General features: G+C 33.9%; 1 protein-coding gene across 6 annotated transcripts in view; it reads left to right on the plus strand.

Annotated features, from left to right (window-relative positions):
• The window catches only part of LOC123684381 (neurobeachin), a 372530-nt gene that overhangs the window by 174393 nt on the left and 179150 nt on the right, over nt 1-18987 (plus strand). For all 6 annotated transcript variants that reach the window (XM_045623617.1, XM_045623619.1, XM_045623620.1 and 3 more), the window contains exons 6-13: nt 4115-4236; nt 6085-6211; nt 6268-6387; nt 6441-6587; nt 6966-7079; nt 13022-13162; nt 14566-14711; nt 18617-18830. In XM_045623617.1, coding sequence (XP_045479573.1) covers nt 4115-4236; nt 6085-6211; nt 6268-6387; nt 6441-6587; nt 6966-7079; nt 13022-13162; nt 14566-14711; nt 18617-18830 — 1131 coding nt within the window. The remainder of the gene's footprint in view (nt 1-4114; nt 4237-6084; nt 6212-6267; nt 6388-6440; nt 6588-6965; nt 7080-13021; nt 13163-14565; nt 14712-18616; nt 18831-18987) is intronic.

The following is an 18987-nucleotide window of genomic DNA, read 5'->3' on the forward strand; positions in this document are numbered from 1 at the left end:
TTCAACTGTAGAAAGTTGTTGAATAGACATGGCGAACACTAGAGACTCACAACAGAATAAAATTTGACAATTTACAAGAAATCTGTAACCGACGCATCCGCCATTTTGTTGTCCTGAAAAATAGAGAAAATATCGTTTAATACTCATTGCAGAAGGAAATTCCAACACGAATGGAAAAATAAGTTGCAGAAAACTATGTTTAACGACATTTCGAATTTGCCACTCAGTGTAATATACCCTTTAGAAGACATAAATTCATCTATTGTACCAAAATCTTTCCGTGTAATGGTATTGAAGATTCTCATCATTACTGAACCTTGCCGTTTTAATACAGTAAAAGCATTTTTTCTTCGTTTCATTCTATCGAATCCCATCTCCCACTCCAGAACGTCAGAAACGTCACTTAATTCCCCAGCAATGAGTCCCAGAAATAGTAATCAAGAAGATTGAAATTCCTAAAGGAACGATCCATGCAGAAGGAGAAAAACTGGCGATCCATTCAAGTTCCTTCCACTTCCGACGGTTCTAAAGATAACACCCTTGTTTGTTTTACGATGCAGTTGTTTGTGAAGCTGCTAGTCCTCCTCCGTTGTTTGAACAAGGCGGATACTTCCCAAAGGAAATATTATAACTAGGCTGTAAGCGGCCAAGAAGTTTGTCTGCAAGCCTGGGGCCATCTTGAATGTTGATGCTATGCGGCTAGTCCAAGAGCTGCCTATTAAATTCAGCAAGAGACCTGTAATGGCCGTAATACAATATGATGATTATAACATGCCCTACAAGTATTTTATGCTTATCGAAACTACCCAAGTAGCAAAACTTATTTCATAAGGGTTGTAAGAACTATTATACAGCATATCTTATAGAACAGTGAAATTCTTATAATGTGACTATAAACCATTATACAATATCTTTACAACCAAAAAGGGCCCCAGTTTATACAACACTTCAGTGCTTTTAGGACAATCTTTTAGTACACTACACAACCATTATAGGATAATGATTATATAACTGTCCTATAAGTATGTCTTCAAGATAACTTATACAATGCATTTACAAAACTATTTAGGAACTGCTATAAAACTGTTGTATAGAACTACTAAAAAAGTATTTTATAAGCATTTTATAATGCAGGCAGAATCGCCAATACAATAATTTTGTTTTCTACTGTTGAAATTCGGAATAGAATTGTCACAAAAATATTTTATTAGGTAGGTACATAAAAGTTTTCATGACAGAGATGTTAGATCCAATATCAGGCAATATTATGGCGGTGGGTGATGGAGTCATTATTGTATCTGTTGGTTATCATATAGAAAATATTAAAAACCTTTATCGCTAATCCAGGGACAAAATTGATTTGCGAAGCTAGCTTTTCTGACATTATATATATATATATTTTCGATGAAAAATTGATGCGCCTCATATTAGCATACATTTTATTGAAATTATTAAAATAATAAAAATAAAAATTTTGTTTTATTTGTTGAATTTTAAACTCAAAACAACATATATTATGACTGTTGTGAAAGCGGAAAGAAAATCTCTATATTTCTTTGAAAAATCTATTTTTATTTCATCTTTTTACGTTTCTATATGATTTTTTCAAAATGGCGGTGGTTTCTGATGATCCGAACATTCAATAAATATAGCGTATATGGTAGACTACAAATTGGAAACCTTATACAATAATTCTGTTTCCTACTGAGCACTATACGATATTACAGTTTTATTATGTTGTTCAATGCAGCGCCATAAAATTGTTTTTGACAATCTCAGGAGTCAGTTGCAGTTTGATTTTTGACCACTTTTGAATGTTGCCAGATTTAATAATATATATAAAATATTTTCCCTCAACATTTTGTTTTTTACAGAAAAAATAGGTAGAATTCAATATAAAAGTTGATATTGATATAAAGGTGAGTTTAGTAAGTAGTCTACCACATTGTGTGCAAAACATATACGTCACTGTTCTGCATAAAATGTAGGTAAAGAAGATTTTTTGCTATAATTATTCAGTTATTATAGAAATAAAGTTGTTTTCTCAGTTAAAATATGGGGATCTGTCGCAATATAGTGTTTAATCATATGACGAAACTCCCTTCAATACAAGTTTACAGTTAAAAGTTACAATGAACCCCCTCATGACAATCGGTATCAAATAGAAGACTTTTCACAATAGAATTGCCAAAACATACATTATAGGTGCATTTAGAACATCTTGAACTACAAGATGTAGGTATCATAATAAAATAAATAGTCCACCTATTCATTGCTACTAATTTTATGTATGTTATAGCTACTTACTGCCTAAACTAGCAATATTGCACGTTAGATTTGCGTGTTATCTTATAGCGCGGTTGCAAACTACATAATAGGACAGAAGTATCGCTTAACATGCGTACCGTACAACAGTAAACAATTATTTAGTTATATTGCGTTTCGAATAACTTCTGCAAACAGATTCTTTCCACGCGTGAACTACCCCAAATTATTGGATTTGGATATGATGTGCATTAAAATTCGCTACTCCTGAAAATAAATAAAAATTAATGTTGAAAAAAATTGTCACCTTTGATGAAAGCTCGCGCGGGAGAATCTGCAATAAAACATCGAATTTTTACTTGAATTTTCTTTTTGTGGCGCTCAACAAAAATTCCATTCGTAAGCACTTGTTTTGCCTCGCTCACAAAATATCGCAGATAACTGTTTATATCAGAAGGTTTTTCAGTTCCACTATAGAAGTATTTTATTTTTATGGTATTTCTTTTTTACTGATCTTTCAAAATGACCACTTTTTCTTATTCGTTTCCATTCAGATATTGCCGAATTCATTTTGTAAACGAAACCTGCTACAAAACCCGTGTAAATTTTTATTGTTTTATGTGTATAATGTTCTTTAATATATAGATGAAATGAATATATTTTATAACGCAGAACTTGGGATAAATTTATTCCTGGGAACTACATTTTTATTCTATAACCTCTTCATGAGAGAGAATACTGTTGTGGTTATAAGATTATTATAAAATAATTCTATAATTATTGTGTAATGTTTTACTTCTGCATAAAGCAACAATTTTATTACTTTTCTTAAGCAACTCTAATGCAACAATTTATACAGCTTCTTTACAACCATCTTTTAACGTCGCTATTAAAAGTAATACAATAGCTATGCAACCGTATTATAATTTGTATAACACTGTTTTATAATTATTCTATAGGAATTTTATAGTACGTTATGCAACTGTTATAAAGTTTATATACTTACACTATTTATTTGTCGTATAATATTAGTTGTAAGAACGTCTATACAACAGCATTATAGAAATCCCTTCATTATATGATAAAATGGTCGTATTCACACGCATTAAGAAATTATTTTATTCTTTCATGCTGCACTTTACGATAATTATAAAATAATTTCATTCTTTTAGTGTTCAATTTTGCTACTTGGGTATGCAGATCTCTGGTTTTAATAATACAACAAAATTTGAAAAAAGGATTGACTTGGCGTCAGAAGCTCAGGAGAGTTTGTTAATTCATGCATATATTGCGCTATTTGAGACAATTTGTATATACCGTGCGCCCGTGAAGTCCGAGGTGAAGTCTAATATCATCTAAATGTTTTTCTCTTGCATTGCGGATTTCTCATCAGGTTAACTTCAAACGGAACACCTGAACATTATTGTATGTCTCTCATAACATCACCTTATTACTTTCTTGTCAACCGATTTTGTGCACAGATCTGCTGTTGTAAATTGCGCTCCAGAAAATATCAACTTCTTATATGCCTTCAATAGTTATTTTCTCAAGAAATGGCGAACTCGCGAACTACTCAATAGATCAAAGAAAACCTACACAAAATTAACGTAGAATTGAAAAATACATTTGAATATGCACTAAATACAGTGTGTTTCATTCGAAATGAGCCAGTTGATCTTGCTTGATCTTGAAATTGAGATTTGACTCAAAACAATGTAGAATATATGAAAATCATACTGTAAAGAATTCGAAATCACATAAAATTTTTCAACCCTGTTAGATTAAATCTAATTCTTTTTTAGGTTTATGTTTTCCATGTTATCTTTCTCAAGACAATTTGTTTTTCTAGGCGGTTGTGTTACCTCCATTAGCGAAATGGCCTTATGAAAATGGATTCACCTTCACAACCTGGTTCAGATTAGACCCAATCAATTCAGTTAATATAGAGAGGGAGAAGCCTTATTTATATTGGTGAGTATATGATATCGGAACTAACTATACGTCTATACATATTAGTTTGTTATTACCAATAATAATGAAGATATTATTATTCAATAGGTATCGTGGCAATACATATTTTCAATTCCATTATTATATGTTGTCTAGTCTCTGAGAAATAATTATTTTTAAATTGGTTTTTCTATTAAAACTTCATTGATCGCATTCTCAAACTACGAGTACTAGGATTCGATAATAACAACTGGTTTTTGTAGCAGATTTTATGCTAACATGCGAACTTTTATACATTCAAAAACGTAAACTACGTAAGTTTAAAGAGGATTCCAAAAGGTTTATCGTTAAAACTTGATATTACCGGTTTTCCTATTTTAACTATTGTCGAATGGATGTTGGCATACTAGAGATGAAAGAGAGGTCAAATGGAATATTTTTAATTGCATTCCAATAATCCTTTGATTTTTATTTACTGAAAATAAAATCGACATCCACATATTGAACGAAGCATTTTAGTCATTATTCACGTTGTTGGAAACACAATATAAACTCTTGAAATGCAATCCGCTTAAAAGATATACCTCTATTTTCGTCCAAATTATGGCTTCCCATTTCACCCTGAAGTGAGAGTTGGGTAAACAAAAAGCATGTTCTTCACTTGTGTAAATAGAATTTCAGTCCAGAGTAGCAGGATATGAGGGATTCGTTAATTAAACCTGGGCTTTTGCACTCAGAAGGATTTATTTAAAAGAAAAATTTTGTTCCGGATACCGTATGCCTAAAAATATGTTTTAGGGTTATGGGAATCGAAGTATTCTCCAATCAATCGATAAAAAGCTTTATTGTTTATAAACGGTTTTTTGATGTAAAGGGTGTTTTTTTTAGAGCTATAGAACTTTAAATTGCAATAAAACAACGATGGATTATTCGATTGAAATGAATTTTATTTATCCGCAAGATAATCTTGTGGCATTACATTTTAAATATGATTTCTGGTATATGACCGCCACGGCTGGCTCGGATGTAGTCCAATCTGGGCGTCCAATTTTCGATGACTTTTTCCAACATTTGTGGCCGTATATCGGCAATAACACGGCGAATGTTGTCTTCCAAATGGTCAAGGGTTTGTGGCTTATCCGCATAGACCAATGACTTTACATAGCCCCACAGAAAGTAGTCTAGCGGTGTTAAATCACAAGATCTTGGAGGCCAATTCACAGGTCCAAAATGTGAAATTAGGCGGTCTTTCAATAAATCGATTGTGGCACCAGCTGTGTGACATGTTGCGCCGTCTTGTTGCAACCACAACTCCTGGACATCATGGTTGTTCAATTCAGGAATGAAAAAGTTAGTAATCATGGCTCTATACCGATAACCATCGACTGTAACGTTCTGGCCATCATCGTTTTTGAGGAAGTACGGACCAATGATTCCACCAGCCCATAAAGCGCACCAAACAGACAGTTTTTCTGGATGTAACGGTGTTTCGACATACACTTGAGGATTAGCTTCACTCCAAATGCGGCAGTTCTGTTTGTTGACGTAGCCATTTAACCAGAAGTGCGCTTCATCGCTAATGGACGTAGTGCGCGATACGCATTCCGCACAGAACCATTATTTTCGAAATAAAATTGCACTATTTGCAAGCGTTGTTCAGGCGTGAGTCTATTCATGATGAATTGCCAAACCAAACTGAGAATAATTCACTTGACAGCTGTTAAATCGGTCGCCATCTTGAACAGTAATGCCAACTTAAAGTTATATACCTCGAAAAAAATACCCTATAGAAACAAAGATTATATTATAAGAGAAATCAATGTTCATTTTATTGTAGATCATTCATCTTAAATCAATTTTTTCTTTCAGTTTTAAAACTAGTAAAGGTGTAGGATATACAGCTCATTTTGTAGGAAATTGTTTAGTTTTAACCTCTATGAAAATTAAGGGCAAAGGTTTTCAGCACTGTGTCAAATACGAATTCCAACCAAGAAAGGTGATGAACAATCAAAATATCTAATATTCAAAACGAATTCATTGATTATATTCTAGTGGTACATGCTTGCAATAGTTTATATATATAATAGATGGACAAAGAGTGAGATAAAATGTTTAGTCAATGGTCAATTAGCTTCAAGCACAGATATGGCTTGGTTTGTTTCTACGAACGATGTAAGTGTGAACATTCTATCGATTTTTCTCGTTTCTTACCTTGTTTTTTTCAGCCTTTTGATAAGTGTTATATTGGTGCCACGCCTGAATTGGACGAAGAGAGAGTTTTTTGCGGTCAGATGTCTGCCATATATTTGTTCAGTGAAGCACTAACAACGCAACAAATTTGCGCTATGCATAGGTTAGGTCCAGGATATAAGGTGGGTAAAAAAATGGAATCAATTTGAGATTTTTATCTTATGATCTCATGGGCAATCGCATTTAAAATATGCTCTATTGAATAAGCGCATGATCATATTTTTTTGCTATCATAAATGTTTCATAAATTAAGTTCCACGAAAAATATTTAGAACTGAAAAGTCAAAGAAAATATTGTAGTGTAGTGTAGTATTTTTCATTTTGCAGATCAATAACAAATTTAAAGTGACATTTTATGAAGTAGTTTGTTACAATAGCTCCTTGACTTGAATGTTGTCGCATCTCTGTAGACTTTTCAACAATGATTTCAAGATCATTATAATTCAAAAAAGTAACTTTCCGATTCAATACAACCAACCTTGAAAAATTTTTTTTTTCAGAGTCAGTTTCGTTTTGATAACGAATGTAATATTAATTTGCCTGACAATCACAAAAGGGTGAGTGATAATGACCAATCATCTAGCATGCCGTTGACTGCAGTGGATGCACGTACCGTAAGCATTTTGTTTTTTTTATTCATTATTATCAGGTCTTAAAACATCACATTTCCCTGAAATAGACCATAAGATTATGTCACTGCTGCTACGATTCAGATTCTGTATCTAAATTTTAAATCAGAGATGATACTAGTTTGAATTTAATACCAATACAAGAATAAATGCATTTAAAATATCAGTCTCCAGGATCTTTTTTATATACTTATATGAACCAACGAAAACTCAACACCTCGATTTCCCAACTTTAATATGACAATGTGGAAAATCGCTCGGACAAGTCAATTTCTGATTCAAGGGGAAACAACTTTTCCGTTTTTTTCATCCTCGTATTGTTACGAATAATGTACTGATCGCCCAACTGCAAGCATTTTTGTAATGTACATAGTCGAATCAATCAATAAAATGATACAATATTCCCATGAAGGAACTTTAATTTTTTTGAAAATTTTCTAAGGGTTAGGTATGGAAAATTTTACGAAAATTTTTGGACAAAAAATTTTTCAGGTGAGATCGAAATTCGGCTAATCAGAGATCGTCAATTATGGCACCGCTCACCGATTCTTCGTGAAGCTCCCGGTTTCGAGGAAATTTGAACTCGAAATCTGGGAAAAAATTGAATTTGCCTCTAAAAATCGTTATGTCTCCTAAATTATTCGTCACAGACCACTCAAATAAAGCGTTTTTCAAACTTCAAGTTCCGCTCTAAAACATAGTGAGGTTTCAAGTGCGTAGCCCCCGTCCAGAAGAAGTGGCAGCTTCGGGAATATTATCAATTTTTTCTTTGAAAATTTCAGATTTTTGCCTCTAATTTATGGAATAATGTACTGATCGCCTAACTGCAAGCATTTTCGAAATCTACATAGTCGAATCAATCAATAAAATGATACAATATTCCCATGAGGGAACTTTAATTTTTCTGAGAATTTTCTAAACGTTAGGTATGGAAAATTTTACGAAAATTTTTGGACAAAAAATTTTTCAGGTGAGATCGAGATTCGGCTAATCAGAGATCGTCAATTCTAGTACCGCTCACCGATTCTTCGTAAAGCTCCCGGTTTCGAGGAAAATCTGAACTCGTAACAATCCCCTAACGGGGGTGAACACAACCCATTGATTTTGAATAGGGATGAGTTCAAGAGATCCATCGATAATGAAATAACAGCGAAACTAAGCAAAAAGGCAATGTGGAATTTATCTCGAGAATATCATTCATATCCGACACATTTCAAAGGTACTCATTAGTTGTACTCTTCCACTATTTCACCTGTCATTTCGTTATCGATGGAAATTTTGGAACGAAATTTCAGGATCAGATAGTACTCGATAAAATCTTCAAAATGAGGTATCGTAATACCCCTCATCCCTTTTCAAAATGAAGGTGTTGTGCTCACCCACATCAGAGGGTTTCAGTTACTGGAATGCAGGGAAGTTTTCATTGGACCACACTGTATATGTTATAAAGGGTGTTTTTTTTAGAGCTATAGAACAACGATGGATTATTCGATTGACATGAATTTTTTTATCCGCAAGATAAACTTGTGGCATTACATTTTAAATATGATTTCTGGCATATGACCTGGCTGGCTCGGATGTAGTCCGATCTGGACGTCCAATTTTCGATGACTATTTCCAACATTTGTGGCCGTATATCGGCAATAACACGGCGAATGTTGTCTTCCAAATGGTCAAGGGTTTGTGGCTTATCCGCATAGACCAATGACTTTACATAGCCCCACAGAAAGTAGTCTAGCGGTGTTAAATCACAAGATCTTGTAGGCCAATTCACAGCTCCAAAACGTGAAATTAGGCGGTCACCAAACGTGTCTTTCAATAAATCGATTGTGGTACGAGCTGTGTGACATGTTGCGCCGTCTTTTTGGAACCACAGTTCCTGGACATCGTGGTTGTTCAATTCAGGAATGAAAAAGTTAGTAATGATGGCTCTATACCGATCACCATTGACTGTAACGTTCTGGCCATCATCGTTTTTGAAGAAGTACGGACCAATGATTCCACCAGCCCATAAAGCGCACCAAACAGTCTGTTTTTCTGAATGTAACGGTGTTTCGACATACACTTGAGGATTAGCTTCACTCCAAATGCGGCAGTTTTGTTTGTTGTCGTAGCCATTCAACCAGAAGTGCGCTTCATCGCTAAACAAAATAAAATGGACGTAGCGCGAGATACGTATTCCCCACAGAACCATTATTTTCGAAATAAAATTGCACTATTTGCAAGCGTTGTTCAGGCGTGAGTCTATTCATGATGAATTGCCAAACCAAACTGAGAATAAATCATTTGACAGCTGTTAAATCGGTCGCCATCTTGAACAGAAATGCCAACTTAAAGTTATATACCTCGAAAAAAAACACCCGTTATAAATTAATGGAAAATTCACCGTACTAGAATGGGATAGTGTCTGATTAAACAATGATGAAAAAATAAAATAATCAGTTCATCCAACCAAAAATCCCATTATGCAATTCCCCTTTGCGAATGCAAACTCATCAGAAATCCTATTTCGAATATACTGTATAATATGGAATTAAATGAATGAATTCCACACATCTGATTACGTGTTTCGATGCAAATATTTCAGATTCAGGCAAATCCACGATACAGTCACATGCGCAGGTACAGTTGCCTATTAAATTCGGTAGTCATGGGGTAATCAGTGATACGGGCCCCCAAAGACAAACCTTGTTCTGGTTCCGAGGACACACCACAATGCATTGTTGACGCCCGTTGACGTAGTAGTGACGCGATATACATATAGCAATAATTAACAGCGTTATAACAATAGGGTAATCAACACCGTTGATTGATTCAATTCAACTGGAAACCTACCCCAATTAATTTTTTTTGTATGGAGGTGGCGAATATGCGTAGTAAAATTTCAATGCCACATTTGCATGGGCGTCTCTATAGAACTACTCTATATTCGACGATATTTCACAAAATACACACACAAAGCGTCCGAATAGAAAATTTATGGGAATTTAGTTACTTTAAAGCGTTTCTCGGGAGAATATCGCGCGTTGTGCGAATTCCGCTACTATATCGCGGAGAAATTTCCATAATATTCGAGGTTTTTGTCACCTAAATAATGCGCCAAGCATTCCTCTCATTCATAAATGGGTAGAAAAGTTTGGAGGGGCCGGTTCAACACTAGATAAAGTAAATCCGACATTCAAAGTTTATTGAGAATATATGAGGAGGTGGAAGGGGTTATCCGTCTGTTCGTGAAGATCCCGACCTCTCCATTCGGAAGCGTGCAAGTGCTTTGAATATTCTTATATTCTTTTTGTGTCCCATTTCGCACATATATGAAGCCTTTTAAAAGTCACGTAAATAAATTTAACGTTAGTAAACCCGTTAAAATAAAATATTCGCCATCAATGGAAGCCGTCACACAGCATACTTGCAATTGAAATTTAGTGCAAGATTGAATACGTGTCGTAAATGCGTCATTTGACGACATTATTTTCAAGAAGTAAATTCCCAAATAGTGTATTTTCATAATTAAAAAATATTTTTTCGCCTAACAAATTTTTTTCAATCACTTTTCTACACATGAACATTATTTTGAAATACCTTGTGCTATATGTCGAATTTGCGTAGGCAGCAAAATGATTATTCCCAATGGGAATAAAATATTTCATAAGTTGTCTAACTACTCGTATAATTATTATGGATATATACATTTCCATAGCAGCCAATCATTCCAACAATTGCGATTTCTATCAAATTTTGTATTAATTTATCACTACAAAAAAAGATTGTGGGAATTGTAATAATTTGCAAATACAATATCCTACATATATCGGGTGTCCCAAGGTGAGTGGCCTATTAGATTATTATGGAAACTATTGATGGTAAAGATTTCAAATTTTGTGGATAGATATTTGGCCATGTAAGGTACATTTTTAAAATAATTTCACATTTCCAGTGTTGCCGGATGTACGACAATTTGGCAACAACTTTGTTATTTTGAATAGGACATCCGGTATTTCTATTTTTTTTATGATACTCCATAACATATTGAATCTATTCACTCTTACTTGTCCATCCCTATCTTCAACGGTTTTTGAGTTATTAATTATTTTTCGAAATTTTTGATCAAATTGGCGTATTACGAAAATGACTCTAGTTCGTTCAATATTTGAGATTTAAGTCAGAAATTTTGCAAGTCGTTAGATATTGATCTGATCTGTGTCACTGCTCTTGAATTATGGTTGTCAATAATACAGGACGGACCAAAAAAATTCATCATTTGCCAAGTTGCAAAAATTGTGAAAAAGTCTATTTTTTCAAATTGAACACCTAGTATATTTTCAATTTTTGGAATCAGTACAACACACTCTACAATTTTTCTATTCACGTCCCTATACCTATCTCAACTGGATTCCGAGTTATATGCGTTATATGTGTATATCTTTCTTGAGCCATTATTTATAGAAAAACCTCGGAACAAAACACCTGTTAGGCAATTATTGTTTATTTTGACATTTATGGATTGAACTGATTCATTGATATATCGATCTATGAACCACATAGAGAACATAACAATACAAAAGATATTAACACTTATTGAATCAATGTGAAATCTAATAAACGCATATAACTCGGAATCCAGTTGAGATAGGTATAGGGACGTGAATTGAAAAATTGTAGAGTGTGTTGTACTGATTCCAAAAATTGAAAAATATACTAGGTGTTTAATTTGAAAAAATAGACTTTTTCACAATTTTTGCAACTTGGCAAATGATGAATTTTTTTGGTCCGTCCTGTATTATTGACAACCATAATTCAAGAGCAGTGACACAGATCAGATCAATATCTAACGACTTGCAAAATTTCTGACTTAAATCTCAAATATTGAACGAACTAGAGTCATTTTCGTAATACGCCAATTTGATCAAAAATTTCGAAAAATAATTAATAACTCAAAAACCGTTGAAGATAGGGATGGACAAGTAAGAGTGAATAGATTCAATATTTTATGGAGTATCATAAAAAAAATAGAAATACCGGATGTCCTATTCAAAATAACAAAGTTGTTGCCAAATTGTCGTACATCCGGCAACACTGGAAATGTAAAATTATTTTAAAAATGTACCTTACATGGCCAAATATCTATCCACAAAATTTGAAATTTTTACCATCAATAGTTTCCATAATAATCTAATAGGCCACTCACCTTGGGACACCCGATATGACTATAAACAATCGGAGAAAAAATTATATGTTCAACTCGGCAGCAAAGTAGATTGACTGCCTTGGCTGAATTTATAGCTATCAGCCGTGGCAGTCAATCTACTACTTAGCTGCCTAGTAAAACAATTCAAAGTTCCGCAAATAATATTGGAGCATTTTAAATCAACTTCTACTGGAGTATAGCGGATAAATTTCATTATTACGAGGCTACATTCACATGCCTTCTTAAGATCGTCACTGAAAAGTTTCGACTAATCAGTTTATCTTCAGTGGAATTATATGCCAATACAAAACCTGACTACACATTAAAACTTTATGTGATTCCATTGGTGATTACCAAATTTTTGTTAGAGTTACCTCGAAATATATTCTTCCGATATAAATTCTCATTCGAGAAAGTAGGAAACTCGAGGGTTTAGGATGTAAGAACTATAGGTAAGATCGGTAGTTAGAATTGCTGCAAATGCTTGCCTAGATGAAGTAGATATTGAGTCCAAAATTTGCTAGCTACACATAAATCGAATGCATGTTCGTCCCTGAGGTATTTTCTTATAAATTTGCTTATCGTTGTTATAGATGTTAGGAAAAAATTGAATGATTGAAATTAGTGAAAGCTGATAAATCCTTGTTAGTTTATATCCATTCGAAAGTATATTTATTTATTTTGTAGTGACTTTTGAACTCTGATGTACGAACTTAATTATCTTGACGGATTTTTTCAGGTTTTATATGACGGTAAACTTTCCAGTGCTATAGTTTTTATGTACAACCCAGTTGCCACAGATAGTCAGTTATGTTTACAATCAGCACCTAAGGGCAATCTATCTTATTTTGTACACACCCCTCATGCTCTTATGTTACAAGTGAGTATAAAACATTGAATTATCTCAACTTCCACCATAAAAATACGAAAATTGGATTAAAACTCTTGATACTTTCGGTTTCATGAAAAATTATATCTTGAGCTCAACAACTTTTTATAGCTCCCAATTCGAGTTGAATGGTTTCATCATTCTGTAAGTCAGTACAGGTAGTACAGAATTAGCCCAAGAAACTTTTTTCTCTGAGTCCTACTAAAGTTGATTCGAAGGAATGTAGAAACAATTATTTAGAATATTTTTTATTGGTTTGTATTGCAACCCCCCTCTTCATCTTGGAAATGTGTAGTATTACCCGTAAATATTAGGCCAATTGAAAAGTCCCCGGTCTGATGCACATCTAAACGTGTACATCATATCATTCCCATGAGAAAGCTGTGTGCCAAATGTGCCAAATGCAACAACGTGTTAATGATTCTGAGCAGTGTTTGAAACTATTTTAGTGCAATAAACCCGAGAATAAACCTGAATTTTTGCTTCGATATGTGACAATGGATGAAACATGGCTCCATCATTTCACTCCGGAGTCCAATCGACAGTCAACAGAGTGGACTGCACATGATGAACCGAATCCAACAGTCAGCTGGCAAGGTTATGGCATTAGTATTCTGGGATGCGCAAGGTATAATATTCATTGATTACGTCTAAAAGTGCCAGACCATCAACAGCGATTATTATATAGCGTTAGTGAATTTTTATAGGATGAAATCGTTAGAAAAAAGGCCTCATTTAAAGAAAAAAAAGGTGCTGTTTCATCAAGACAATGCGCCGTGTCACAAATCAATGAAAACAATACCAAAATTGCATGAATTGGGATTCGAATTGCTTCTGCATCCACCGTATTCGCCAGATCTGGTCTCCAGCGACTTTCTCCTGTTCTTGCTCGCTGGAAAGAAATTTAGCGCCAATGAAGAAATAATCGCCCAAACTGAGGCCTATTTTGAAGCGAATTACAAATCATACTACAAAAATGATATCGAAAAGTCGGAAGATCGCTATAATCGTTGTATCGCACTCGAAGGCAACTATGTTGAATAATAAAATCGAATTTTGCCAAAAAAGATGTGTTTTACTATGGTAGACCGGTAGACTTATCGATTGGCCTGTTATTTAACGAATACTCAAACTCGAATTGAGCAGTTTATTTTACTTTCTTTTCGTTTCCGGAAGTTATCTACATTCATATTTAGTATTGCGAGTTAGTAGGGCCATTCTCGAAAATTGCATTTCGAGACCACTTCGACAACTTCCATCGCCCAATTAGGCTAAACTCCAACGCAAAACTCATTAGAAGCATCGCGGGTGCTCGAGATCGTAATGCACCGGGACATTGAAGCTGCGCATCTTGCGTCTTTTGCCTGCCTTATGCCACAAATTTCGTTTTGCAGGACGTGAAAGCTGTGATAACACATTCAATCCACAGCACTCTTAATTCCATCGGAGGTATTCAAGTATTGTTCCCGCTTTTCTCCCAATTGGACCTGCCTTACGAGTTGAACTCTGCCTCAGACTTCAAACGTGATCCAACTCTATGGTAAGTCTCATCTTCAGGTTCATTAACATAACGAATATTTTTTGGCAAACCCGTGAGAAATTCCAATGTTGAAATGCCTTGAGAATTTCAATTTAGACATCAGGTAGTAATAGTAATAGTAATCTTTATTAATCCTTCAGATTGAGAACATTCAATATAGGACAAGTCATTGAACAATTATATTATAGGTGGTACACAATTAATTAAATTCACTATCATTCAAGAAATCATTAACATGGTAATAACATTTATCCAGTAACATATTTCTCACGCTTTTTTTGAATGCAGAAATATTTTTCAGTTCTCCATTGGAGTTTGGTAGCTTATTGTATAGTGATATACCAAAGTAAGCTGGATTCTGTTCACAAATACTGAGATTATGCCTAGGTATACAAAATTTCTCACAATGCCGTGTGTAATACTTATGATAATCGCTATTCCTCCGAAATTTATCCAAGTTAGATTTAACAAATACAAGAGTTTCCAAAATATAAATACAGGGTACTGTGAGCAATCTATACTCAATAAATATGTTTCTACATGGAGTATATCTTCGAACACCTGATATTATGCGCACAGCTCGCTTTTGAAGTTTAAACACTCTTAAACTAAGAGAGGAACATCCCCAGAAAATGATACCATATTTTATTCTGGAATAAAAATGAGAACAATAATAGGTCATTAATATATTCGCATTAGTTAATTCCCTTAATCTATACAAAGCATAGCAAGAAGATGCCAAGCTATTACATACAGTACTAGTATGGCTTTCCCATCCCAAGTTGTTCTCAAGCCATACCCCCAAGAATTTAGTTTCTGAAACCTGCTGTATACTTTTACTATTGATTTTTATCAGAAATGATTCCATGCTGAGTTTAGTTCGAGGGGTAAAGTTGATAAATACCGTTTTTTCTATGTTAAGGTACAGTCTATTATCTTTAAACCAATTAACGAATCCATCTAACATTTTTTGTGCATACATTATGAGTTCTTCTTTATTTTTATGGCTACATAGGTAGCTGATATCATCGACAAACATTTCAATCGAATTTCTCTCATCTATATCTGGTAGGTCATTTACAAATAGTAAAAACAATAGGGGTCCCAATACAGAACCCTGAGGAACACCAAACTCTATATTTTTTTCTTTAGATCTTACACCATCTATCTCCACTACCTGGGCTCTGTTGGTCAAGTAGGATCTCAGCAAATTATTTACTTGCCCTCTTAATCCATAGGCTATCAATTTTTCGAGAAGCAATTCATGATTAACCAGGTCGAAAGCTTTACTCAAGTCCATGAATATTCCTAGAGTTTTCATGTTTTTACCTACACTGTCATATAGTTTGCTCAAAAAGTCGTGAATGGCTGTTGTTGTTGATCTATTTTTCAGGAATCCATGTTGCGCACTGTGAAGGATATTGTTACTAGTCAGGAATGAAATAATTTTATCGAAAAGAATTCTTTCAACTATTTTAGATATGACGGACAGTACAGCTATAGGTCTAAAATTTTCAACTTTTTCTGTATCTCCCTTTTTATAGATTGGAACAATTTTCGCCAATTTAAGAATCTCCGGAAATACACCTCGATCCAACATCAAATTTATGAGGTATGCCAATGGGTGGGCAATCAAATCTGCGCATCTTTTCAAAACTTCCATATTTATGCCATCCACTCCAACGCTATTCGAATTTTTTAGATTTTTCAGTACATCCCTGACAATTTTATCATCTACTGGCGTAAGAAACATTGAATGAGTCAACCTTGAGGGCAAATCACAATTAGTAGGCGTTTGCGGCAGTTTTTTATTCAATTCGACTGGAATATTCACGAAATAGTCATTAAAATAGTTGACAATATCCTTTGTTTCCGAAATAGTGTGATTTTCTATTCTTATTTTATTTACTTTACGATTTTTGTTACTTTTATGTGAAATATTACTGCTGATGACCTTCCAAGCCGCTTTTGATTTATTTTCAGTTTGTTGAAATATGCTGATATTCTGCCTCTTTTTTGCTTCATTAATAACTTTGGAATAAATTCTTTTGTAATTTCTATAGTAATTTAGTATATTATCGTCATAGTTGCTGTCTAATAAATCACAGTATATTCTTTTCAAGTGTTTAGATGACGTGCGAATGCCAGGTGTTATCCAAGATTTTTTGTTGTAGTGTAGATTTGGCTTGTATTTTCTGAGTGGAAATGTTATATCCGTGTAATATTTCATAGTTTCAACAAAATTCGAAAACGCTTCATTTACCTCGTGACATGTGAAAACTTCACTCCAAGTTTCTTTTAATAAATAAGATCGAAATCTATGATGATTTTGTTCCGTGAATGACCTAGCATACTGCGTCAATACAGGTTTATTAATATTTTCGCCTATGGTTAAGATTTGTGCAGAATGATCAGATAACCCATTAAAAACAACGTTGCATTTCAAAACATTTCCTGAATTATTTACACAAATATAATCTATACCTGTTTTTGAATTTTTTGCGACCCTCGTTTCAGTATTTATCAATTTAGAAATGTTGAAAGATGATAGTACATCTGTTAGTTCCCTCTTAGCAGTGGCGTCGCCTAGGTTATCGATATTTAGATCTCCACAAATTATGATCTCATTATTGACGTTTCTGCAGACTGAATTTAGAATAATTTCCAATGACTTGAGAAATGGAGATATCTCACCGTGAGGAGGGCGATATACAGAGATAATACATAGTTTTTTGTTAGTCAAATATACCTCGATTGCACTTATTTCTACTATATTTTCAGTTGACATTTCCTTTATCTTTTTTAATTCTTTAACATTGTTTATTAAAGATTCTTTACAGAATATGGCACTACCACCACAACTTTTCAGAATTCTACAAAAAATACTAACTAGTTTATAGCCATTTAAAGATATATACCCTGACAGTTCCTCTGTTAAATGATGTTCTGTAAGACAAAGTACATCAATTTCCTCATCCATCAGAAATATTTCAAGTGAATCTAATATTGGATAAAGAAGCTTGTAGAAATTCATATCGCAGAGAGATCTGCGGTAGGATCCTACTAAGACGCCTAAAATACTGGTGTGCTCACTTACTATTGAAAAACCTTAAGATTAAAGTGGCGACTTCTGAAGGGACCAGCCTTCTTGGATTGTAATGGTATTGGTCCCTTTTTACTTGATTTCCGCATCGTTTTTTATGGTGGCGCTCACGTCGTCTTTCTGTCAATGTCATTTTGAGGTTAAATCAACAATAAACTACTTTTGACAGACAAAAGTTGATTCTTTGTATAGCGCCACCTTAAGAAAGAAAAGGGCAAAAGGACCCATGCCGAGTCGAGTCGTCAGAATCATCTTGAACAAAATCTAATCAGTGAACACACCAGTATTTCAGAGATCCTGATCTGTGTATTTATTTCTATGTCATGTTAATCAATGTGTCAAAACGAATACTCGCCAAGTTTTTCATTCTTATTAATTTTTTTTCGAATATTCATGAAAACAAGATTGAAAATGTATTTATCTGATGAGGAGCTACCAGAAGATATTCTGGAAGCAGCTAATATAGCAACTATGGATCTATTGCCTGAAAATCTAAAGAAAGGTACGAGAAGCAATATGCTAATTTTTTGCACATGATAAGAATGTGAACAGCTTTAGAGAGGAAGTGCTTTTGGCGAACTTTGGTAATCTCAATAAAGTACTCGATCCAAATACACTTTGGTTACGTTATTCAATGATTGAATGTTTATTGAACATGAAGGAAAAATTTATATAAAATTTTGTTGTAATTTTATAATACTTGAGGTTGTGAAAAAAATATTGTTTCTGTCTTGAGCGGAAAGTATTTTCTAGATAGTAAAATAACCATTTCCCTATTTAATACATTTTTTGACCTTTTCAGCTCAAAGCTTCTGGGGTTTATTTGCGAACTGGTGGAGACATCTCAAACAGTCCAACAGCACATGATACAGAACCGTGGATTCTTAGTGATAAGTTTCATGCTGCAAAGGTCTTCTAGAGATCATCTAACTGTTGATGTACTCGGTTCATTCCTCAGCTTAACTAAGTATCTTGTTACATGCCTCAGTGCCAATAGCGAGCTCTTGCTCAAACAGGTTTGTATTTGGTATATTTAATTTTCAAAAACCTTTATTCTCCCGTATAATTCAAAAAATACAAATGAACCAACTAATTATGTCAGGAATTACTCATTTTTGATTAAAAAAAAATGACAGAATTGAGAGGAGTTATCATTCACCAATCTCAACAAAA

The sequence above is a fragment of the Harmonia axyridis genome, chromosome 7 (assembly GCF_914767665.1).
Source record: "Harmonia axyridis chromosome 7, icHarAxyr1.1, whole genome shotgun sequence".
Lineage (NCBI taxonomy): Eukaryota > Metazoa > Arthropoda > Insecta > Coleoptera > Coccinellidae > Harmonia > Harmonia axyridis.